General features: G+C 39.3%; 1 protein-coding gene and 2 long non-coding RNA genes across 5 annotated transcripts in view; 1 reads left to right on the forward strand and 2 right to left on the reverse strand.

Annotated features, from left to right (window-relative positions):
- On the forward strand, positions 1 to 23,211 carry LOC120324363. Of its 2 annotated transcripts, XR_005565627.1 has the most exons (4): positions 1 to 155; positions 10,601 to 10,682; positions 14,040 to 14,121; positions 21,819 to 23,211. It is a non-coding gene; the product is annotated as an uncharacterized LOC120324363 (long non-coding RNA). The 2 variants fall into 2 exon arrangements; XR_005565628.1 differs by lacking the exon at positions 10,601 to 10,682.
- Positions 7,651 to 16,639, reverse strand: LOC120324356. The gene is made up of 2 exons (XR_005565618.1): positions 13,361 to 16,639; positions 7,651 to 8,560 (listed from the first exon to the last, which is right to left on the reverse strand). It is a non-coding gene; the product is annotated as an uncharacterized LOC120324356 (long non-coding RNA).
- LOC113990930 (MAP3K12 binding inhibitory protein 1) overlaps positions 19,151 to 26,465 on the reverse strand; it is a 15,843-nt gene continuing 8,528 nt past the window's right edge. For both annotated transcript variants that reach the window (XM_027726805.2, XM_039386727.1), the window contains exons 6-9: positions 25,090 to 25,242; positions 22,509 to 22,606; positions 21,230 to 21,268; positions 19,151 to 20,098 (exon numbers count right to left, since the gene is read on the reverse strand). In XM_027726805.2, coding sequence (XP_027582606.1) covers positions 19,988 to 20,098; positions 21,230 to 21,268; positions 22,509 to 22,606; positions 25,090 to 25,242 — 401 coding nt within the window. In that variant the 3' untranslated portion in view covers positions 19,151 to 19,987. The remainder of the gene's footprint in view (positions 20,099 to 21,229; positions 21,269 to 22,508; positions 22,607 to 25,089; positions 25,243 to 26,465) is intronic.

Raw genomic sequence — 26,465 nt, forward strand, 5'->3', positions numbered from 1 at the left:
CAAATACAAGGAAGATGTGGTTTGTTATGAACTGGATATTTTTTTAACTTTACAGGATTAATGGATCTTCACAAGAAAAGTTTTCTTAAGAGATGGAGGATAAACAATTCTTACAGATTGCAGTTTCTACTTGAAACACATCACAACAAAAACAGGTGTGTTTTTTTATCCTGGAAAGTTTTTGTAGCATCAGGATTCCTTTGCAAAAAAGAAATACTCCCTAATAATAAGATAGAGAGTATTAAAAAAATAAACAAACAAAAAACCCCCACCCACGATGAAAATCTAAGATTCAGCATAAATCCATTGTAAAAATCATATTTCTAGCTCTTGTGTTCATGAAAAAATGCAGTGGTCCAGATTCTTGTTCTGTATCTTCTAGATCTCCTATCTAGTCCTGTCTGTGCCAGTTGGGATCAACCAACTTGGTGGGTTTGGATGCCACTTCTAACTCCAACCCAGTGTTCTGAGCCTGTCTGGTATAGATATGGTAATGGAGCACTTGTTGATAAATTATCAAATAAATCCTGCCAGATCTAAGCTGGGCTGCAAATTCATCCTTCCCTCCCTGCTATAACCCTCCATTCCTGCAACAAACATGATACTACCCCCAATTTTGTTTTCCTCTGCTCAAGCTATATTACCAGAAGGGTGCAAGAAACTGTCCTATGGGCAAGATATGCTCAGCAGTCTTGAAACAAAAGAAATTTCCTGGGATTTGATCTTTCTCAAGTCAGCACAGCAATGACCATATAAAGAGTTAATTGTTGATAATGGGGAATTTAACGCTGGGTAAGAAGATAAAAATACGATTGTCCAATAGTAACGTTAGAAATCATTCACATCTCTTTGCAAGTTGAAAAGGATATTTGATTTACAAAAAACTTCTTATTTTTTTTTAACAAACAGTAAGTTCAGAATTAAATTTGGAATTAAATTCTTAGTTATTCAGAATTACATCTTTTTCACAGTATATTTGAAGGTTGCAAGGAAGAAATGTGTGCATGCTGCACCCCCAGGCACCATTGGTACAGCTGTATTCCTGCTCTGGAATGACTCTGCTAAAGCCAGCACAGAGGAGGGTGATTTGTGGCCCATCTTCTCCAAAGGAGTTTCAAGCTCTCCTTTTTACCAGGCCTTGTTTTTCTGTTCAGAGCAGAGCCTGCTGCACACCTGCATCTGACTCCTTGCCACCACCACATAAGGCATCTCTCAGAACACCAGCAGGGCTGAGGGGGCTCTTATGAACCCTTGCCCACCTTCTGTACAAACCCCCAAATATTATGTTTATATTATATACACCAGCAACATCCATCTCCTTCTCGGAGTGCTGCTGGCATGGTCCCCAGGCAGGGGCTGCACCTGGCCAGGCACACTGTGCTCAGAGCAGGGAGCAGAGCTCAGCCTGCACCACGGTGCACAGCACACAGTGTGCAGCTGCACTCCAGGTGAACTTTTCTCTTTCTAAATGATGGCAAGGGAAGGGATTATTTTTGCCTCACTGTGGCAAATGTTCTGCCTTCACTCTGAACACATGTCCCAAATATTTCCATGTTCTCAAGATAACTTCAGAGATAAGGGGTTATTTGACTCTGCCAAATTGTGGCATTTGTTCTACATGATGTATAACTAGCAAATATTTACACGATTAACATCTGAATTCAAGCATACTTTAGTAGTACAAAGATGTGATTAGATTTTTTAATGGACATGGCTCCCACTTTCCAGCAAAAATTTAATAGCTGAGTCCTGCGGGGAAGTCTCCATTACTGAACTTTTATAGCTTTAAAAATATCCTAGGGTACATTTTCTAGCATGCAGAATGGCACAGCACGGAATTTAAATGAAATACTGTATTAAAAATGAATGAACAAAGTGTATATTGTCACTACCCTCATCCTTTCCTTCCTTGTAGAGCCAAAATCATGTAAATGACTGGTACTGACAATGGGCATGGCCCTGGTGGTTGGAAGAAACATCATTTTTTTTCAGCCTGAAGATCTGGAATAGGGTGCTAAGAGGCTCTGAGCATGCCTTTGGGGCACCTCCTCCGCCTTTTCCACTCCACTGGAGACCTGCTGGCATCTCCAGAATGCAGTGACGAGACACAGAGGCAACAGGCTCACATAGCTGTTTTACAGCTTCCTCAATCCCAGTGTACACAGGTAGACAGGGGCAGTGGCAATGGCATGGGCCTTTCCCTTTTGCCTGAACATGTGCATCTGTGGCTCCAGCTCGGTGTGGGTGTCTCTCACCCCTACCAGGTACCCTGAGGGTTCTGGCCTCCCAGTACAACAAGCTCTGGTAAAAGTTCCTGAGCTGCGGGAGACAGCCATTGGGACTTCCCATAAATTTCTCCCAGTTTGGTTTTTAACCAAATGTACCTTTTCTGCGTTCACACTATTGCCCTCAAGATCAATGGTGGCTCCCAAGCTGCCTACAAGAGGGCAAAGGTTAATTTGCCCATCAATGCAGTTGGAGATAGAGAAATTAAAATAAAACAGCAGAATCTCAAATTGCAAACCCCACCACCTTCTTCCATTTCTTCAAACAGTTAAGTAAACTGCAAAATACCCAAGTTGGTTTTGGTAGGAAGAAAACTCAAACCAAAACATACACAAGGTGTTTCATCCCTAACAATGATGAGAACAGTCAGTGGTCAGATGAATAACCTTCTGCGTGCTACTGGGGGCTCAGACTATGAATCTGATGTAAGTAGCTGGGTGTGCCATAACTGCAGAATCAGCATCTTGTTTTGAAAGGACTCCTGCAAACCCTGCAGGAACATTTCAGTACTAGATGGTGTTGCTATGGGCACCAAAGGGAAGCTTAATATAAGAGAAACTGTCTTAGGAATTCATGGGGGATGGGTGTAAACAGTATGTGTACATAGGAACCGGAATGTCCCTAGCACTAAAAAGCAAATAGCGTTTTTGGGTTTTTAATGTTCTGTTAATAACATTTTAGGGTAGGTCTTTCCAGAGGAACAGTATAAGTTGGTACCTTTTTTTCAAGATGTTTGAAGTGAAATATAGGTAAATAGATGATCAAGTTCTCTAAGGTACATCTGCATCCTGTGTAGCAGAAGCATAACGAAATCTGGATGCTACAGATAGATATAATTTCCCTGTAAAAACAGATAAAAATGGGAACAGAAAATTAGGGAAATTGAAGAACTGCAGTTCTCTCTAGTATTTGGGAAAGAGGATACCACTCTGCATTTGAGTACAGTTCAAACTTTATTCAAGAATCACATTGGCAATGGACAGCCAGAAGATTTAATTCACAGCTAGATTTCTCCCATTCTGGCTCTCTCTCTGCCAGTGTAGACTACCTAAGTAGATAAAAAGAACAAAAAAGTACCCACTGTAGAATATCTGCAAGTATATCTCAAGACAGACAAAGAGAATGCGAAATTAAATTCTTGATGTGAAAAGAATGGGACAATGAGCCCCTCTCCCCAAGATACCTTTGGAAGGGATTCCATTTCAGCTCTTTCTTGCTTGCTTGCTTGCACTATTTTTCATTGATGCATACCAAAGAAAGCCTGAAAGCTTTTTATTATTTCTTATTTTCTTCTACTTTTTAGTATGTGGTATAAGTTCTTTTTTAAAATATTATTTTCCTGCCAATGTTAAAGCAGTTCCCATTTTTCTAGTTTGTTTCTGACACCTAGCTGTGATCAACAATGCTTCTCCACTGAATCACTTCTTTCATCTATTCAGCTTCTGTTATTTCCCTTATCTCACCTCCCCCCTTCACCAGCTTACCTCTCATTAACCCTCAGGGTTCCAAACATATTGTATCTCTCCCAAAGATACATATTTTTATTCAGACGTAAGTCATTTTTGCTTGCTAGCTTCAGTTTCCGTAATTCCCTAATAGAATAGCTGTGTGTAGTACATACTCCTTATGGTACGGTGAACAATAAACCAAGACATTAATTTATACTTGTGCATTGTACACTGTTCCACTTCACCTTTTCCCCCTCTGAACCGATAGTCAGCGAAAATCTAATTCTTTTTAATGTAAGAAATATAGTTCTATCCACATGTAAAAATCTGCTTGACTAGTAGTTTTGTTTGACCAACAAAATTAATATTTTCTAGGAGTCACTTTAACCCATTGCAGTATATTTAAAATCACGTTTTAACTTTCAGAAGTAGTGGTTGTGATACATTAAGCTCAGTTTCTGCTACTATAAGACATACAGGATGTTTCTAGGAAATAAGCACTCTTTTACCTACACTAATGTATTTATAGCTTGTTTTCAGATGTATAACTACCTTCACTTTTCTGAGGATGAAAAATAAGCAAAACCCAAGAGGTTTACCACTTGAGTTTTAGCTATAACTTTTGTGATTGAAACAGGTGAAAGCAGCTGGAAGTACATCCAGCTATTTATGTAGACATCCCTATCTACTATCCCTCCAATTAATTGTGTAACCCATCTCCAATCATGAAGTCAGATAAAATTCATATAAAGTCTTTGGATATGTGTGTTGTGTAGCATGAGGTGAGCATGTAAGTTCAGATACACATAGAGAAAGCTCATTGCTCATACTGGTAAATAAAATACCTGTATCACATAGGCATCTATATTTAAGAAAAATTAAGGGAGATATGTAAATACAGGGAGACTATATAAATAACTTAGAATTCATCATGGTTGCATAAAGAGAACCTCTTTGGAAAACACATTTGTTCCTTGCTATTCTATATGTTATTAGCATTGCCTCTAAATAGAGGTTATTCAAGAACCATAGAAAGTTAATACAATGCTGTGTTAATACATTAATGGGTGTATTTATTGGAATCAGGTGGAAGTTTCCATGCGTGAATGTCTCAACTTCAAAACTTAAAGTTGGATGATTTGATGTTTATAAAACACAAATGACTCTTTTTTTTTTAATTTAGGCAACATTTCTCCTGATTTTATTGTGTAACTAATCATTATCACTTGACTGTACAAAATATAAAAAGAAAAATCCATAGTAAATGAATACATCTTTCATATTTTTAAATGAAATGTTTATACTGGTTTACAATAAACTTTTTCAAAATTCAGTAAGATTTTAGCACAATTCAATGCAGTCTTTTAAGCAAAAACAAATTACACTCAAGAACATTCTCATAGATAATAAAAATAATTGCCTTCACTAAAATTTTCAAGTTCCTGCCAGAAGCAAAATAAATATTTAAGTTACATTTTGTGCAAGTAGTCCTTGCTAATTTCATCCTCAGAGATACTCAGTCCTTTATAACTTAATCACTCCTTCATCTTGTATTTATTACTTCAAATGGTTAGTTTTCTATTACAGAGGAACTTATTGCTGTATCAAAGGCTTAATTGAGCTCCTTTTAAAAAATCATGATTGTCACTATAAAATCATGCATCCACAGTAAGTGTGTTTACAGAGAACTTACAGCTTTAAATTTCACTTAGAAAAAAAGCCTTACACTTTCCTGCAGGTTCTGAATGCAGATTTACTATAAAATAAATGAATAATAATACCAGGTTGTTTTGGAAAGAGTTCTTTCATGCAATCCCTGCATTTAGCACAATCCCAAAATGGCAGCCCAACAGGTGGCCCTTTCATAGCCTTCAGCCCAAACAATCAGGACAAAAAGGACACCAAGAATCGAATGTTCTTCAGGATTTAAAAAGCTGTTCACTTCCCTTTGTTCATTTTCAGATTTAGCCATGTTCGTTATTGTTGAGCCACAAATGCAGGACATTCTTTTTTGACATTTTGCCATAAATAGACACTGACTGGGGCTGACTAGCCAGCTAGCTGCTTTGTCACATGCAAGCGGAAACTACTTCACAAAGCAAATGCATTCTTGGTGACTCAATGGCCCCGGCAAGCACCGGTTGTGACATGCGGCAAATCTGGCAAAGTCTAGGTTAACAAAAGTATGGGTGACAAAGGCTGAAGTTTCTCTTCCTATATTTTCCTCCACAGTAAGTATTTAATTCTGGCCTAATGAATTTGCCTGGAAGACTGGGTGACATTGACAGCCTCTTGAAACTCTGAAAATATACTTTTGCATTGTGGGCCCTCTTCAGAGGGAACTGTTAGCTAACTGGTAATGACAGACTTCAGGGGTGAAATCTAAGTTGAAATACTTGTTTCTCTGTATTTTAAAAGTTGTGAAGGTTTCTTATTACAGTGATCTCAGTCTCAACATCCATAACAAAAGATAGGCCCAGTCCTGTGGTTCTTTAATGATGCAAGCAGCCCTTACAGCTGCCTTCACTGTGCTGCAAGGAATTACTCTCACAAATAATGGGTGTAGAAGCACAGATCAAGCTTTTTCCTTCATGTGTATGAATAAGTGTGTAAAACACATCTTGTAAAAAAAGCAGAGCTATCTATAATGGTGTCTAACTGTTCAAGAATAGTAAATGACTTTATCTTCTAATTTTTAAATTGCCATGTCTAATCCTCTTCTGCTACTGTGTATTTTAAATGGAGTACACACAGTGGGGTTTTTTTATTTTCAGTTTTGGTTTTGGTTTTTGTCTGTTTTATAAATTTTTTGACATCTCCTGACAAGTTCAAAAATTCCAGGACCTCCCGCTGCTATTACCTTGGAGATTTTCCAATGCTCATCCAAGTCCAGGCTTTCTGACCCCTGCTGGGATGTGGATGAGACCTGTATTTGTAATAGCTCTAGTGTGTGGGATGAAGGTCTGATACTAGACCCTTGTTAACCTGTTAGATTGAAATTAGACCCTGTTAATATCTTACTTTCTGCATTAAATTTTTGGTGGAAAACGTGACTTGCTTCAAACTGTCTTATGAAAAGCTATGATGCAGATACAAATAAAAGAATAATGCATTTTAATTTTAAAACATCTACATGAAGAATTGTTTATAAAAGTTTAAAATTATATTGGATCACTGCTGATAACAATTCCAGCACAGGCACAAGGAAACATGTGTCTCTCAAGCCCTACTGCTGCCAAAGGCAACAGCACAGTCTAGAAGGAAAAAACCTGTAGGTAAAGACACAGTCTTGCCTATGTTAGTAAGGTAGCAGCTATGTTGAGCAGTGAATTTTTGCTCTTCAGTTCAAAAGCCTGAAGTCAGCAATGGAAAAATTCAATGTTAAATAGGTTAATGAATGAAGCCAATGTTCAGTGCTGTTTGTCATCCGGATGTTTGTTTCATGGTTTACCTGAGCCCACTGTATGTGGAGAAACCAGTTTATAAATGAATGAAAGGGTGAAAGCCAAGACCTGCTGTTGACAACCTGAAAATACTTGGGCAAACCTCTTCATTGCGAGTCTCCCCTTCGAGGGAAAACATCCACTAGGGTGTTTTCCTTGCAAACCTTCATGGAGGGCTGTGAGTCCTCATGGTGTTCTTCCAAAGGAGGAGGCTTCTGCCTTTCTTTGTAGTACAGAAGCAAAATTTTTCAACTTTTTAATAAAGCCATGTAAAATCCATAACCCTCATGGACTTCAAGGGAAACCAGTTAGTAAAATGTTTAGGCAACAACCAGTCAAAATGATTATTGGGTGCTAAATGATGAATAAGCACTGTAAGAGGATTTTGGCTTATTTCAACCACAAAGTACACACAGACCAGAATGGTTAGCTTGTAAAAAAACACAGTAAAATGACACAAAAGAGAGACTCGATGATCTTTCCACTCTTATCTTTATTTTTAATTTTATTCTAGCAATACTATCATTCCAAATTTCCCTAACAACTACTTTAAATCAAGATGTCTTTCATTAAGAAAAGTATTTTTATAAAACAGATACATACATTTTTCCATACTAAAGTCCAAGTTCCAAGTTAAAACTGGGAAAAAAATAATTCTGTTTGTGTGGGAGTGCTGATTTAAGGGAAGAAAAATAAGAGTCACAGGATACAGAGAAACTTCACTAGAACATATCAAACAGCACTGAAAGTCAAGTAATGGGGAGGCAGAAGCAGGGAAGCATCCAGCTTTACCTCCCTCCAGACAGCAATAGGTCTCTTGCAAATTTAGCTGTCAGAAATGATTGCTTTGTTTTCAACAAGTGGCATTACTTCCTCTTATACTAGAATTAAAATTGATTGAAATTGATTCATTACTTTTCAATATTTCCCACACTCCTTCATCACTTTCAGTTTGAAAACACTATTTCAGTGAAACAAGCACAGATAGAAACAGCATATGTTTCTGGGTTTTGTATTTATTTCTTTTTTTGAGACATCAAAGTATTAAGATGAGATACTGCCATAGTAGTTCATTTTCCTTTAAAAAAATGCTTTCAGAAGTTATGTCTTCCTTGGGGAATGAGGTTTTTTCAAATTTTTTACTGATTTTCCTGAGGGAAAAAAGGGAACAGAATAACTATAAATTCTTAAGCAGCCACACAGAATGGTTCAAATCACAGCAAAAGTTTTGCTATGCTGCTTGAGAGGATTTCCCATTTGAAGTCTGGCTCCCGCTTTTGGACTCACCTGGATGAAGGGCAGTGAGCAAACAGTGATGCCAAGTGGTAGGATTAGCCCAGGAGCAGAGCCAAGCAGGACAAGAAGCCTGTGACAGGCAGTGACCTGCAACGGAAAGCAGAGTGCACTGATGGTTCAAGGAGCTCGTGACAACATTTCATGGTGAAACTGCCTGCAGCATAGCTCTGCCTGCACTTCTTTGGTTCCAGCAGCTGTAAAACTGTGTTTGTTTGGATTCAGCTGCAGCACCAGCTTACCTAAAGTCTTGCTGCAGCAGATTACAGTATAAATCAGGCATCTATTCTGTAGGATTACTAAAAAAAGATTGTATTAAAAAGTCTGCTTATTCTTGTCCCAGATACATTATATGAAAACATTATTTTAAGTGCAGGACCCAGACAAATCCCTAATATTTCTTGATCTATCATGACAGCAACCTTGAAAGACAATCTTTATGATGCCCATTTACTTACAGGGAATTGATGGATAAAGCATGGAAAAATCAAATGGTTTGCACAAAGCTTCACCAGTAACTTGTGGATGTGGAAAGCACTGCTAAATCTCAACAGAGAATTGCAACCATCTTTTCTCCCTGAACACAGAAGTTTGTATTTAGTCTAATTGAATTCTTTGCTTTTCAGTGTTTCTGCCTGCTTGTATTTCAGACCTTTGCTGACTTTTGTTCAGCTGTAGAACCCCACATGAAGCCAGAGTGCGTTGCTTTGAAACAGAGACTAGCATGTCATCTCTATATAGACCCACTGCTGAAGTCCAAAGACTTCCCTTATGCCAGTGGGATTTTTCTTATGTTCCAATAATGAGAAGAACACCAAAAGCATGGCAGAAAAAGGGAGGATGAAGGCAGTTATCTGAGCAAGGGAGAGCAGGTGAGAAAGGGAGCAGTGCTTGCAAGTGCTTGTCAAGAATGGGAGTGACTAAAATAAATACAAAGCAGCTGGAGTCACAGGGAACATTCTAGGATAGGGTGAGAAGGAAGGCAGGGTTTCTTTCTTGCCATGAAGGTATGCCATGTTCTTGATGAGTAGTACCTGCTAAACCTCTTTTTCTAAATCTTGCTGTAGTAAATTTTTTTCCCTCAGAAGGACGCAAACAGGCAACATTCGCTGTTGCCACACAGCAGTCTTTGAATGACTGACAAAGTGAAAAGATATAACAAATATTTTGTAAGTAATAAAATCTGTGGAGTTACAAAAATGACTATATATAACAATCTCCATAAAAAACTAGATTCTGAAGCTGATTTCTTTCTCAGTTAATCCTACAAGAGCCCTGAACCCTCATTATAAGCTGCAACATTGATATTACTTGAGAGAAAATTGGTTCCTGAAGCCTGTAGTCATTGCAGGCAGAATCATGGAGCTCTGTGTTGCTAGGAGTCAGAAACACCTTTTTCTGAGACATTCTGAGGGACTAATAGTCTGGTTTTCTTCTGCACAGAAACAGCTCTTCTCTATGCATTTAATGACCTGATAACCCTTAGACTTCTTGGTGTCTGTGCAACCTGCAGCAGCAGCAGCCTGTCAGTGTCATGTAACCAAAATTTGTTCCTTCCTCTCCTGTCAGACTCCTGCTTCTTTGTTTTCATCTCCTCTGTGCTAACGACCCTTCTGTGTAGCATCCTGCAAGGTCAATCTCTGGCATTCTCCTTTGGCACATCTTGTGTCATCCTGGTCTCTTCTCTACCTGTACAGCTATCTGTGCTGGGTAAGTGTCTTTTCTGCGGCTCCAACACCTGGAACAACCTTACTTTATCTCCTGTTGACCCTCTGTCTTGTTTCAAATTGCATTTGAAATAGCTTTTCACCTTTGCTATATCTATTTTTCCTCTTTGCTGCTTGTTGGACTTGTTAGAGGCACTCAGTGAAGCACTTTGGCACAGCTAAAATACAAGTCCATATACACATGTTCTGTATTAAACTGGAATTCACAGGCCAGAACAGTTTGTTACTTGATATGTGGTATTGTAAAAGCAAAGCAGAGATGAAGCACTCCCTGTAAGTGCGAGTTCAGAACTGATGCTTCCCTCAACCTGTGCTGGAGGGTATATCAAAACTGTGTCTCCATGTTGCAATTAGCATTATCAACTTTTAACATACTGATTTTTAAATGCTCTCCATTTTGCAGTGTTTTTCCTCCTTTGCTGTTTGCAACATGTATTAATGAAGAACTGTGAGTGTGAGAGGACAATGTTTCTCATCTCCACAACGTAAGAAATGTTTTTATCATAAGCCATTGCAATGTCAGTGAAGGTTTTCCACTGCACTGGAGAATTCCTGTACTGTGTCATGTTAAACTGTGGTAGATAATTTTTATTGTTTACCTTGGCTGAATGCCAGGTATCCACCGGGCCTGCATGCAGCCTCCCCTCTGAGGAGAGGGGAGGAGGAAAGAGGAAAAAGGAAAAGAAAAACCGCGAAACCGAACCTGCTAAGAAAGGCAGTTTAATATTTACGTAGAGAGGAAAACAAATTGTAAAAACTATACACACAGAGAAGAACTAACAGTAAAGACTCCTTCCCCACAAGAACGCTCTTCTCCTCTGAAGAAACGGCCCGACTATTCTGTGCAGCTACCCGGAAGAGAAAGCCCTTGCTTCCTTCTCGTCTCCTTTATATCTGAGCTGACGTAACATAGTATGGAATACCTTATTGGCACAATACGAATCAGGTGATCTATCTAGTTCCTCTTCCCTCCCAGGGAGGGTAACAAACCCATTACAATAATTCAGCAAGTGTGATGTTGTGCCCTGCAGCTGAAGTTACAAGCAGTACAATCTGCTTAGCTGTGTAATCTGAACAGGCTGCTTTCCCACAATGGTAGTTTAGTCTGTATTAAACAGAAGGCTCTTTCTGCCCTCCTATCCCATTTTACGATGCTATACTTGGTGGCAACAAATTCTGAAAAATTAATGTGTACATGAAGGCAACAATCCATATATTTTCTTTCTTTCATGAGTTTTGTGCAAAGGCTATTGTTCAGGATTTGAGCTTGTTTGATACTACACACCTTCTTGGCCTGAGAAGTGTCTGGTTAGTGAAACTCCTTGTTAGTTTTCTTCAGATTTATTAGTGGTGGCTCCTGCGACTGATCACAAAATTAATCCCCTGCAAGGTGGTCAAGCAAAACAGTTGGCACACTTAAGCAAATATCTATAGTACGATGTGTACAGAATTGCTGGCATGAAATTGTACCTCTCATTACTGTAATAACTGCTGACATCTTGCTTTCTTGCTAATATACATACAAGTTACATTCACGAAGCTCCAGCTACATAAAGCAGAGGCTGGAGCACTAGGTAATTGATGGCACTTCATTCTTTGAATGATTTGGATGATTCAGGGTCTGGTGTTGACAACAATTCTTCTGTATAAAGACAACTACAATGCAGGTTCTTCAAACTACTCCTCATATACCCAGATAACTCAGAAATAAAAGAGAGCAAGAGCTAGGTTTGCAGACCAGTGCTTGGTAAAGACTTGCTTGTGCTATGTGTCTTTTCTAGGAAGCATCTAGCCAGACTCCATTGGTCTTGACAACTCAAAGGGGAGTGATGGTTTCCACCAAATGCAAAATTCTGTATAAATTGAGTATAAAATAATGTAGCATATGCATGTACATGTGCATAAAAGACTACGTATTATAAACTTACTAGAATTATCATAGAACAGGCTACAGAGGCATAGCTTTTATTCTCTCACAAGTGTTAGTAGGTGTATAGTTCGAGTTTTGAGCCAAATGAGTTTGTGACAATTGATTTATCCTGGCTGTTGCTACAAAACTGCATAACAGAGCATATTGTAGAACATGTAAACTGGGTCATAATTAAGTAAGAAATTTTATTATATTTATGTATAAACAACTTATTTGTATTCATAGTAGATTGTCTCCACAAATCTATTCTTGTCTCAGAGCCAAATAGAAATTTAATGTCATTGTTATGTTTAGGTGAACATCACGCTCTTATATTCCCCTCTGTTTGGCCTTGAATAAAAATCAGAGCAACAATAATATAAATGGTATGAAAGTAGTCATGAACAGTAGCCCATCTGTACTGGACAGAATTCTATAAATCAATTAGATGGTCATAAAAAAGCTAATCAGATGTGGATGAATCAACTGTGGAAATAAAACAGATTGAACTCTTATGTTTATTGTTCATGTAGAACCCTTTTTAATAATCAAGATGGGTAAATTACAGTAATTAACCTTTAAAAATTTAGATGATTTCCAAATAATAGCTTCAAACAATGCCTATTCTTTTCATTGTTAATTTTAAGTGTTTTGCCCATGACAAGGCAGTTTCACTACAAGATCTACAGAGGTAGTTGTTTTGTAGTTGTGCTTTCTTTTTTCTTATTTCTCAATCATTAGACTTTCTACAGTACATAGTCCCACTTCGCCCCCATCAGATAGGACTTGAAGTCAGAAGAAATCAAATTCATATATCCTAGGAAGCAATGTCAAGAAAACTTGGCTCCTAGAGACCACTTGAGTTGGGTCTCACTGCTCTTGGGTGGGATAGATTATCTGACAGGTCATCAAATCCTATTCCTAGCCACAGGAGCATCTTATCTGGGTTAGGGCAATTCTGGCAGCAAAGGCAACGTGTAGCCCAACACTTTTGGACAGGTTGCCTGGATCCTTAGCAACTCATAGGGCTGGGGATAGTTTCATACACTTTTTGCCATACTTTGAGGTAGCAAGGAATTGTGAGAGGATTATACAGTTTCATGCTATAGCATGAATGAAGAGAGATCTCTACTGCTACAGAAGCCTGGAGTACTCAGTAAGTCTTCAACTGGAAGGGTTAGGGGAAACAGTTGCTTTTATGGGGGAAGGGAGAAAGTTATCTGTAAGGGAATCTTTCTGTAGACTTTTTTTTACCTCTTCAAAGCTCTTTCTCCAGGTCTTCATTCAGGAGAGGATGGCTCAGCATCTGTTACTGTAGAAAACACGTTCTTTGTTCTCACCGGTGCAAATGACTTGTAAACTGGTCAATCAAAAATGTATTTTTATTCAGTATTTTAACTACTTGTCCTTCAAATAATTCATCTTCAGCATTCTGGGGTTAAAATTTCTCAGTGGTGTTGAAAGATCTTAATTACAACAAAAGAGATAACTTATAATGTATTAAAAATAAATAAATAATCCAGTACAGATCACAATACATTGGATGGAATGGTGAATGGTTTGAGTTTCCTAAATTACTGATATTACCTGCTGATATGAGGGCTGTTCAAAAGGGCACTTCACTTTTGGGTTTATTTATTAAAATCCTGCACTCAACTGCAAGAAATTAGCCTCCTAGAGATGAATCGCTCCCTATTCAGAGGAGCCTGAAGCAACAAAACCAATCATGCACACACTGCAGAACTGCACAGTAACACAAGCTCCAATGTTTTATTACATCTCTCACACAGGGTGCTAAACAGCAATGTGAAGTGTTCCTAGAGGGAGACAAATGTTCTTAGCTTAAAAGTGATGCTCTTAGATATTTTCCTCAAATAATTAATGCCAAATTTATAATGCTGTACTATTATCCTTTTTATCTTGTAACTGGAAGCCCTTAATAACTGAGGTGAAGTGTGAAACACAGGCTATTGGACTCTGACAAAACCTGGAAAGATCACTAGATCAGCTTTCAGGTAAGCATAAATAAGGAGACGGAATGTCTCATTTTGTCTGTGAATTTTACATATTGAAGCTGGGATTAAAGTCTGTCTTGAGTTCTTGCAGTGGAAACAAAGCTAACCTTTCAGTTCTTGGTTAGCTACGGGGATTTTAGCATTTCCTTTATAGCATGCACCTTAAAGAGCAGAAGAGAGGCAGCTCAGGTAAGTGCTTTGGCAGCCTTGAACGCTTTGCAATCTCTGTAGAGCAGGACATAACATGGTCAATCTCTCTTTCCCAGCTAGTTTACAGCACAGTAAGCTTGCTGTTGTTGATAGCGTGGAATAGCTGTACACTAGAACAATGGTAAACCTGTGCTGGGTAATTAAGCAGTGCAATTCCTAATTGACTGGAATTTTAATATGTATAGATTGGAAATGTGTGGGAAAGGTTCACAAAATTTCCTCTGAACCTTGTGATATATGATCCTGCAATGGGTTTCAGTTGTGTTCAGTGCAAGAGTTCCTCGATGGGGAAACCTTCTATACAGAACTAATATTGTGTAACCCAAATCTGGGTGGGTTTTATTTATTGCCAAATTAGGGGTTCACATTGTCCTAAGAGAATTGCTTTTCTTACTCCTGTGTGACTTCAGAAACAAATGGTATTTGTGCATTGATTGATGTCAATAGGATTTCCACTACTGAGTGGAGGGGGGGTGGTGGGTAGTGATGCTGGGACATCCTCTTAAATGTTGGCAGTGCCCCGACAGACCTGCTGTTTCTGAACAGAGAAGGGCTGGTGGTAGATGTGGTGGTTGCAGGCTGTACTGGGTAGCGACAACGAAATGATAAGGTTTTTCAATCCTCAGTGAAGTACGGAAGGGGGTCAACAAAACTTCTGCCTTGGACTTCTGGAGGGGGGACTTCAGCTTGTCCAGGACACTGGTTCAGAGAGTCCTTTGGGAAATAGCCCTTAAAAACAAAAGGGTCCAGGAAGGCTGGACATACTTTAAAAAGGAAATCTAAAGGGTGCAGGGGCAGACTATCCCTATGTGCTTCCCTTGGCAGGGAAGACCACCAGCCCGGATGAACAGGGAGCTTTGCTGGAATACAGGGACAAAAAAGAGTTTATAACCTTTGGAAGAAGGGATAGGCAACTCAGGAAGAATACAAGAATGTTGTTAGGTCACATAGAGTAAAAATTAGAGAGGCGAAAGCTCAGCTAGAACTCAATCTGAGTGGCTAGAACAGCCACTGCTGTGAAAGATAACTGAAAGTGTTTTTATAAATACATTAACAACAAAAAGAGGGCCAAGGAAAATTTCCATCCTTTATTGGATGCGGAGGGGACCATTGTAACCAAGGATGAAGAAAGGGCTGAGGTACTTAATGCTGCCTTTCCCTTCGTCTTCAACAGAAAGACCAGTTATCCTCAGCTGAACTGGTCCCCCCAAGCTGGTAAACAGGGACTGGGAGCAGAGTAGGTGCCATGGTATCCAGGAGGAAGTAGTTACTGATGTGCTGTTCCACTCGGACACACTCAAGTCTATGAGGCCCAATGGGATTTACCTGACGGTGCTAAAGGAGCTGGTGGAGGAGCTCTCCAAGCCAATCCATCATTTATCATCAGTCCCAGTTAACCAGGGAGGTACTAGATGACTGGAGGTTGGCCAATGTGATGTACATCTACAAGAAGGACTGGAAGAAGGGTCTGGGGAACTACAAGCCTGTCAACCTGACCTTGGTGCCGGGGAAGGTTATGGACCAGATTGTCCTGAGTGCCATCATGTGACATGTACAAGACAACCAGGGGATCAGGCCCAGCCAGTAGAAGTTTATGAAAGGCAGGTCCTGCTTGACCAGCCTCATCTCCTTTTAAGACCAGGTGACCCACATAGCGGATGAGGCAAAGGCTGTGGATATGGTCTACCTGGTCTTCAGCAAAGCCTTTGATACTGTCTCCCACAGCATTTTCCTGGAGAAGCTTGGACAGGTGCATTGTTTGCTGGGTAAAAAACCGTCTAAATGGTCAGGCTCAGAGAGTGGTGGTAAATGGTGCTACATCCAGTTGGTGACCAGTCACTATCAGGGTTCCCCAGGGCTCAGTATTGGGGCCAGTCCTGTTTAATACCTTCACTGATGATCTGGATGAGGGGATCAAGTGCACCCTCAGCAAGTTCACAGACAACACTAAGTTGAGCGGAAGTACTGATGGGCTGGAAGGTAGGAGGGTGCCGCAGAGGTATTTGGAAAAGCTAGATTCATGGGCCAAGGCCAACTGTATGAGGTTCAATAAGGTTAAGTGTCAAGTCCTGCACTTGGGTCACAACACCCTCAGGCAGCGGTAGTCTTGGAGAAGAGCAGCTGGAAAGCAGCCCAGCAGAAAGGGACCTGGGGGTGCTGGTCAACAGTGGCTGAATGTGAGCAAGCAGTGTGCCCAGTGGCCAACAGGGTCAGTGGCATCCTATCAATGGCACACTATCAAAAATAGTATGACCAGCAGGACCAGGTGTCCTAGTTAGAACACCTGAGACCAGTTCATCAGTGTGTAGATGTAACCCAAACTGTGTATTCTACACCTTCCATGTCATTTCCCAGGAACTGTTAACAACAGACCATTTGCAGCAGCTGCCCAGAGCACACCTGACCCTTCAGGCTATAAGCTGGGTGTTAAGAGGCCTGAGAAATAGGAGAATGTTCCTGTCCTCACACCCACTACGAACAATTGTGGAACTTCCCCCCCTGGGAGAGGTACTGGGCATTCCTGCCTGAACCTGAGGGTATATAATTTTGGGGTCTTGGGACTTCTGGTACCACTCGTGGGATCCAGAGGAGGACCAGAACCTCAACCAGACTGCGACCACCACTCTCAACCAGCCTGAGACCATCACTTGCATCAACAGGTTTTTCCTCTCCTTTTACTTTTGGACTCAGGGGACCATGTGGGGCTCAGTACGGGGGCCAATGAACACCATTCTGTTCATGCCCCAAGGTGCCAGGTTATATATCTGGGGTTTTGTGGGCTAAAACCAATTGTTCGTCTGTATAATTGTATTTATTGTATTATTTTTATTAAATTGTAGCTCTGACTAATAATCTCTTTTGGGTTGGGTTAATTTCTCCTGCTGGTTTACCTTTAAACCGGGGGAAGTGATTGTCCCTCTGTACTTGGCACTGGTGAGGCCATACCTTGAGTTCAGTTCTGGGCCCTTCACTACAAGAAAGACATTGAGGTGTTGGAGTGTCCAGAGAAGGGCAATGGAGCTGGTGAAGGGTCTAAAGAGTAAGTCTAAAGAGCAAGCCTCTTCTCTCAGGCAACTAGCAACACAACAGAGGCAATGGCTTAAGCTGCACCAGGGGAGGTTCAGGTTGAACATAGAAGAATTTTTTCACTGAAAGGGTAGTTAAGCATTGGAATGGGCTGCCCAGGGAGGTGGTGGAGTCACCATCCCTGGAATTGTTCAAGAAACAGTTTACTTGGCAGGGTGGTGTTTACTCAAAGGTTGGACTCGATGACCTTGGAAATCTTTTCTGACCTTAATGATTCTAGGCCTTTAACATTCCTGGGATTATGTATGCTGGAGGAGGGTGAAATGGACCACATAAGTGATGTACAAAAATGCATCTGTACAGTTTTATCTATGTACATCTAAATCACTTCTTCATACAGTTCAGATTCAAACCTGGCCTTTTGCCAAGTAAGAGATGTTGCTGTAGCAAGCAGCAGCCACAGCAGTGCTTCTCAGAAGACAGGCCTCTGGATGCCAGGAGCAGCCCGAGAAGAAAACATTATATAAGGGAAGTTATCCTCAGTGTTAAATAGCTCTAGGTGGAAACGGGGAAGGAAAAGATGATGTGTAACAAAGATATAAAGCTCCCTTCTTAAGAACACTTCCATGCATCCTTTTGAAGGCAAGAGTGTAGATCGGCCCAACTTCAGTAAAAAGGTATTGGTCAAGCTGTTGAGACATGTCAACAAGATAGTAAACACTTCCTCTGCTTTTACTTCATCTGCAGCTACCTTTCAGACTACTTCAGCTACTGCAGCCCCACTTCTCAGCAAGTGCTGTAGTGCTTCAGGTACAGAGGAAGAAAAGCATAATTGGTAGATCTTAAAAACAGATGGTGTAAGAGGTCTATCCTGCATCCACTTCATTATGAGGCTGTGGTGGATTGGGTATTTCACTTTTTTCTGAAGAAACAGTCCTTACAGTAGAAGTTAACTGTAGGAGGTCAAGCCCAAAGAGACAAAAAGCAAGCAAGGATAAACTAGTAAGACCATTAGTACTGAACACCAGAAGAGTCTTGTTCCCCTGTCCCTTTGTGCATACAGGTCACCTAGCAGAGGAAGGAAAACTTCTAACAGCTTGGCAGCCCTCTGAAATACGCAAGTACTTTTAACATTTGGCTCAGAGCAGAAGATATCTTTCCAATGAATTTTTATAGTACAGGAACATTGGCATTAAGCATTCAAGAAATTGAGAACCTGAAACCAAAGAACGGCAAAGGACTAGTAACAAAGCAAGACGAATACCATGACATTTTTCAAGCTTATCCATAGCAAGTTATTTGATAAATTATATAGGGTTAATAAATTACAATCCAGAGTACATCCATCATCATCTCCTTAGCTATTGTCATGCTACAATGTATCTTTATTACGCTTTTAACCCTTAACTGCTATGTTGCTGCCATGTCAATAGAGGAGAAGGAGAGTTCCATGGCAAGAGATCTTTCAAGTAGCAGGCAATTCACTACTGAAAAAGCCACTTTGAAACTGCTAATGCAGTCTTTGTAACCAGTCTCTCTTGAGGAAATCACCTTCAGAGACGCATTAGCTGCAGTTGCTACAACAAATGTTAGTCTAGATAAGAACATGGAGTCACAGAAAACGCCTACTCTTCTTCAAAGACTGTGTCCAGTCAGTACTGTTCATAACACCTGTCACAGTGATACAAGGACATCAATGATATGACTGCTGTAAGCAGAGTAGTTAACATAACACTCCCTTTGCAACAGCTACTTCTCTTCTAAACTGGAATAAAGACAGTAAATAAAGAACTTGTATAAATAAAAAATGGTTTATTAAAACAAACAAAAATAAAGTGTCACAACAAAATCACACTGCAGTGTGTGGGCAAAGGTCTGACTTTAAACTACATAGCCAGCATCCATGATTCAAAAGTCATGTGAGCATGCAAATGGAAGGGAAGTTGATGCCTTGCTGGCATGCTCCTCAAAATCTCCCATCTTTAGAACATATTGAGTTTGTTAGCAGGGTATGAAGTTTGAATTCACACAGAACACTGAGGAAGTGAAGAACACTTGTTTTTATTTACACATATAGGATTTCCATAACCACCTGTCAAACAAATGCAATTTGCTGCATTTCTAACAGTTGTGAAAATGGTGACAAATTCAGGAAAAAAAATGAGGGTAAGCATGCATGCTGCAAGATTTTTTGTAATTTTTTTTCCCCAAGACAGTTTATTTCTGAGGAAATACTTAATTTTATTTCACAACTCTATGCAAACTACTTAGGTGAAAAGTACTCAAAAGACAGCCCTTTTAAACACTTAGTCATAAAGAATTACACGAGAGATATAGCTTTTGTATGCAGGTTGAGACGTTCCACACACAAACAATGCTGCAATCCTCCTTTATAACAGAAGGGAATGGATTATTAGAATGATATTCCTGAAACATTCTTCATTTTAAAGTAACTATTTCATTAATAAGAATGCTTTTAAATGAGTTATTATGAAAGAAAGCTTTCAAGATCATCCAAATGGAGCTTATATGCATACTTTGTCTTCATTGCTAAAATCATCCCCAAAGCACACTACCCAGGTCTATGGTTTATGTGTAAAGCACGGTGAAGATTCTGAAAAGACTTTTTTTATCGAAGAAGCTGCTCAGCCTCCTTGGACTTGCTTTCTTTTGTTTTCCTCAGTAATGCCTGTTTTATAGCATTAATCTTTTCATCAAGTTCAGCCAATGAATAGTTCTGCTAAAAGAACAAAATAAAAATCACAATCATTTACATCTTTTACTTGCTAGAGAAGTGGCCTAGCACTTGATACTTGAGGTCACTGCATATTGCATTAAGCGACAGAAATACTTTTGCAGAATTGTCTGAATCTAGTCTTTGGCTATTTAAACCTGAAAAAAAAGAATGTAAACTTAGAAGAAACAGACAGTCCTAATCAGAGATTGATTGATATAGCCACGTTATTTCTGTTAGACGTTTGTTTAATCTGCTCATAAAAAGAACAAGAAATCCTTTGATGTTAAAGCACCAGATGAGACTATAGATCTCATGGAACTTGGGTTTTACAGCTGAAGGGTTTTTTCCTATTGTCCAACATCAAGCTCCTCTGTGCCCACTTAACCTGACAATCTTTCGATGTCTTCTTACACAAACTGGTCATCATCCTTTTTATAAAAATATTTCATCCTATGCAGGATTTTTTTCCTTATATAAACAAGCCTAGTTCCTCAATTCTCAGATGGCCCACATCCCATTCTAAGCATTGTCCCCAGTCTCTCCGTCTCCAAGAGTGACAGACAGCATTCCAGCCATGGTCCCACTTGCACCAAGGACAACTTCTCTCTTGTGGTCTAAGGTACACAGTTAATGCATTCTCTTATGTGATGGTGTTGTGAAAATGGCAAGTCTTACTGACTTAGGTTAGTATCTGCTACAATGCTGGGTCCTTCTGCAATACTTTTGCTGAGCCAGCCATTTCTACTTTTGTCTCTTCATAAACCAATAAAGCAAATTGAAAAATAATTTTTAAAATCAACATAAACCATTAAGCCACAAAACAAAACCAGAAGGCATTACTGATCAGAATACAGAAACTGCTTGTTACTCCCAGCTTGATTCACATCATTACAGATTTGTTTTATTGTCATCCTTCTAACCGGTGAAAACACCAACTTACCCTAATACAGATTCTTAGAAGACTCATTTCATTGTAACACCTATTACCTTTCTGATTCTTTCTCTCCTTCTTTGCCAGCAAACTATCCAATACTGATGTAGCTATTTCTGAGAACTCAGATATTTGCTTGGTAGAACTTCTGCTTACTTTTCGCTCCAAACATCTTAAGATAAACAAAAGTTAACAGCACTTACATGGGGAGGTTGAACCTTTCTCCTCTTGCCAGAACAGCTCTGAAGAAAAGACATAATCAAAACATACTTAATGTTGCACTAACAGAGGACCACAAATAATTCTGTAACAACATTGACAAGAGTCTTTAAAGTAAAGAAAAAACACTGACTGCCATTCCATGGATTAAAGAAATTTTTTATAATTAAGTACTTTGGATCGTGAGAAATACTACTGGAGAAAAGTCAGAACCTGTTCAAGCTTCTCCATGCTTGGCAGTCAAGAGCTATCAATTTAACTGAAGCTTCCTTCAGACAGAATTGAGCTTTTGAAATATTTATGCAAAACTTTATATAAAATATACTAATTACTGTGCAACACTACTAGTGACACCATCACCAATTTTTCTCCAAACCTCATTCTAGAAAAGACTCAAAGTACTTTCCATAGAAATTTCAGCTTATGAAAGTGTATGTTTTAGCTTATGGTTTTCAACAACTTGAAGGAATAGCCTCACAAATAAAGAACTTCATTGACCTCCAATACAGATTAAAAAATGAAACAAATTTATAATATTGCCATTTATTTTTATTGTCAACTCTTCTTTGGCAGGTCTCAAGGGAGAAGATATAAATTAAAATATGATCAACAGTAAGAGAGATATTCCTACTGTTACATGTGGAAAGAAGAGCAAGACAACTGACAAGAAATTTCTACAGTCAAGTAGAGCCTAACGTAGTAACGACTAACGTTCTCTTTGTCCTAATATACTTTGGTGAGCGAAGGTTAAGGTGTACTATTCAGAACTCTGCCTGAACACCAGAAACAAAGAAATCTAAGTCATAGAATCGCATGAATCCTTTTGGAAGTTATTCACATAGCTGATTGTTAATAATTAGATCACATAGAGAAGCCCAGAAGATTTCAGCTGATTTAAGCCATTAATGATTTGTATCAAAATCAAAACTTCAGTCAATTTTCTTGGCATAAGAAACACTTCAGATTTTAGGGCAGAGGGGAGAAATCCAACCTCTGAGATATATTTCTCACAAATTATTTCAGCTTGAGTGGCTGCAATTTTTTCCCCCAACAGATAATATTTTCTTTGGAATGAGAAATTAGGTAGACATGAATATGAACTTGACTAGATGGTCCACATGTAACATAGCCACTACATCAAGCCAGAGTTGTCTATCAAAAGTGTCTGCCCTCTGACTCTAAGTTTTTCTCTGTACATCAAAGATTTAAGCAGAAAAGGCCCAAATGCATTTAGGTACGCCAAAAGGTGAGAGAATTTCTTACTACAGATTGAAAATATTCAGGAGACAGTCCTTCCAGCTCAAGGATTTTATCTTCAAGCTTCTTAATTCTCTGATAAATGTCTCTTGGTACCGGGCCACCTAAATGCATCAGTACAAATGCAAAGAAATCAGGAAAAACTCTTGAGTAACTTTTTAAACTGAAAATTACAAATTTGACATGTGAATTCTTCAAGACCAGCTATCAACCAGTAGCTGAAACAAAATAAATGGATGGGATAATAAAAAGAAAGGATAATTAGTATAATTCAGGGTAAAACCTAATTGATAAGCCAGTGGCAGCCACTGAAGGCAATAAGACAACTTCAGCATTTGGCTGAAGTATGTCTGAAAAGGTCCCTTGAACAACTAATAATCAGTCTTACAATGCATTGGTCATACATGAAATGTTACCACTTCAAAACTGACAGCAGCATTAGAGAGGGCAGATGGGATGGCAGAGCACACATGAATTCAGCGCTGATATCTAAGATTGTTCTGAAAGAAACCTATCTCCACTGGACATTAGAGGTCAGAGGACAGGTACGAGTTGTGCTTGACAAAAAACAGCATTTGCCTGGCTATAGGTGGGAGAACAGAGGTGGGGAATGTGTATGTCAAGTGGAATAAAAGAGCCTTGGGGGACCAAAAAAAAAAACCCACAAAAAACCCCAACCCCCCCCCCCCCCAAAACCCAACCAACCAAAAAAAACCCCAACCCACAACAAAACCCACAACACCACAAAGACAACAGCAACAAAAAACCCACCTCAACCCATTTGCTGTTTTCATCTATGCTACAGCAGCCTGGGCTTATCAAAAAGATCAGTCTTTGCAAGCATCTTACTTACACTACACAGTATTTTATAAACTGAAATAACTGTTTATTACAAGTGCTGGCTATTCCAATTAAAATGACAGTCTGGTTCTGAACACTGACAACCAAAGCCATAGCAAACTTTTACTTCTTGTTGCCCATTTTCCTCTCTTTCTGGGTCTTTTAGACAAGACAATTCTATTCCACAAACTACTGAAATAAGCATTAATGTTTGTGGGGTTTTAGTCATTCACCTATTTTGTCCCTTCAGAGAAACAATTTTTCAGGTAGCTTCCCTCCTTCAGTTCTGCTCTCAACACTCAGCAGCTACTAATTAAATTGGCTAACCTCTCACTCTTAATATTGCTTTCTCTTAGTGTAAAGGGAAAAGAGCACTGCTAGCACTAGAAGAAGCTGTTCTGAAAAACAGCAGGTGAGTCAAGATTAACTCTTCTGTCGCCAGAAACGAAAATTGGTGAGCAGGTAGGTGAGGCACGTTACCTGCTCAGATTAATACTTTTTCCACAGCTGCTGGGATAAGCATCAAATAATCTTGAGACCTTCCCCATGAATGCTGATTTGGACAGGAGTTGAGTTGGTATTGCACGCTTTCACTTTCTTACCCTATACTGTAGTTAAGCTGACCTCTTCCTTCAAACAAAATTATCTATCATCTTTTATAGGCACAATGTGGAAACAATGACCCCTCCTTAACTACCTCCAGTCGTTATCCCCAATGCACATGAACTGCAAAGCTACCACACATTGCCACCCTAATACTGGTCAGCCACTTTCAAATTCTATTTCCATTCACAAAAGCCAGCTTATTTTTCACACAGCTATACAGCTAAGCATGAAGCTCTCACTGTTGCCTCAACTGTATCTAGGCATATCCTACTCTCCTTGCTGCCAGAGGACTTTTAATACAGTACATATTCAGAGGAATCTAGTAATCTAGTGAATGTTCACCATATTCCTAGAGAATGGATTGGCATCTATTCAGTATTCAAAAGACAAAAAAAGTCAAGTATGCCTGCAGTGTGATGTGTAGAAATTTCACTTTACTAGATGAAGATCTGGGCTTTTGTCCTGTTTTGTAAACAATTTTCAAGTAAAATACAAATTCCTTCTTGATAAATGCCTCATTGATTTATAATATAAAAAACTGGGGCTGTGGTGAGGAAAGCAACTACCTAAAACACGTCAGTAGCCTGGTGGCTATGGGATTTATTTTAGTGAAAACTGTGGACTCATGTTTGCATGGCTAAAGGGAAGTATTGACAACAAGCTTCCCAGATTCTGGGAAATAAGCTTTACATTTAATTATTTTAAGAATCATCCACTGTTGGGAAAGGTTTTCAGTTGTCCTCTGGGTTGATTCTGTCCCCAGGACATGTTGTCCATGAAGCAGCACTGAGACCTAACCTCAGCTTTTCCTGTTCAGTGGGTCAAGTCAGGACAACTCTAGTGGCTATGAAGAACCCCTACCACCAAATATTCCACATTGTTTTAAATCCTGTTCTGAAGTGCCTCTCTCATTTGCCACCACATAAAGTGTACATTCACTAACTCAGCATCCCAATTTGGGCTTAAACCTGGGTTCCCTTTTGGGCATAGGATTGTTGCACTTGGGGTGACTAAACCCTTCAGTGGATCTACCCACTGTTTTACAGTAACAATTTTTATAGACATGCCCAGTTTTACCATAGTAATGATAACTGTAGTATAAACTGGCATACCAATGTCAAAATTAAAACACGATACAAACCTGTTTGTAACCGTAAGTGTGCTTCAATGTTTTGCAATCTCTCCTCAACAGCTTGGTTTCCACAATCATGCATGGGTAGGCTGGCTTTGTGACTAGACCTAAGCGCTCCTTCAGACCGAGTCTGAGGTCCGTATGTATTTACTACCCTAGAAACTAGGTCAAGAGAACACAAATTTCACATATGAAACATATATATCACTAAAAGAATCAAAATATTCAAACATAAAAACCTGTGTTAAATCAATTTCACACAAATCTCTCATACGAAAGGTCCCACATGCATTAAGATCAAAAGTTGAAGTAAAAGTATTTTCCTATTTTTTGCATGAGCAACTAAAGAAGACAAAAATCTAGGACTTCACATACGCAAACTAAAAGATTTACTCATACATTCATGTAGAATAGCAGTACCAAGAATTTGTCATCAGCTGCTGATAAATAGCAGAAACCTTGATATCTATGTCAGCAGTTGTACATGTGAGCTGTTATGAATGCAAAGAAGAGGCCAGACCAAATATTACAGGAAGCATCATAAATACATGAAGACACGGAGAGGTAAACAACCAGAAGAACCAGTATGAACCTCAACAAGGAAGTTCACTTCTAATCTTTGTTATTTGAGTAAAAGCTTTAGTGACTCTACAGCCGATTCTTTTACCCACGCTGAGCCATGTCTTCATCAGATGATTTTGATCACTTCTCTTTAAGTCGCAGTCATTTCTTAAGTCCTTCCTGATACAACTACTGCAGTGTACTGTAGACTTAAAGGCTTTGTTGGCAGTTCCAGACACTGAAGCACGCACACACACACACACCCCTTCTTACTCAGTATTTCATGAAGGCCACATGCTACATTCTTGCTTTAGTTTATGCTGGTTTTACTTCCAATTCCTTTCTATTCTATGTCTATTCATGTTTCAGTTATGAACTGTTCCTTGAAGCGCAAACTAGCACTCAGTTTAAAAAACTGACTAGTGAGCTTCTTAGTGAAAGATTCTAAAATCAAACTCACTTTCCCATCTCCTCCCTCTTAACTCACCAGACCTTTCAATACCTATCATTGTGCTTCACAGTATTATTCTGAATTATATAATTCAGAATAATTAACTGGTTTTTAGAACCAATATCAAGTGGATAACTGAATACTACCTCTCTCAAAAGAGAGACAAGAGTTACTTTCATTCTCATTTTGGGAATTTTTTTTTTGTTTTTAGACAGGGTAACTTGTGTACACCTAGAGAGCAGCAGATGGACAAGCAATATTTTATACATAACTTCTGTTGGACAACCATTTCTATACTATCTACTCCTTTCAAAAAGTTAGTGCAGTGGTAAACTTGTTCCCCAGTCTGTCACTTCCCATAAAACTATGTCTT

Source organism: Pipra filicauda, unplaced genomic scaffold, assembly GCF_003945595.2.
Source record: "Pipra filicauda isolate LSUMZ 115617 unplaced genomic scaffold, ASM394559v2 scaffold11_size5308982_pilon, whole genome shotgun sequence".
In the NCBI taxonomy this organism is placed as follows: Eukaryota; Metazoa; Chordata; class Aves; order Passeriformes; family Pipridae; genus Pipra; species Pipra filicauda.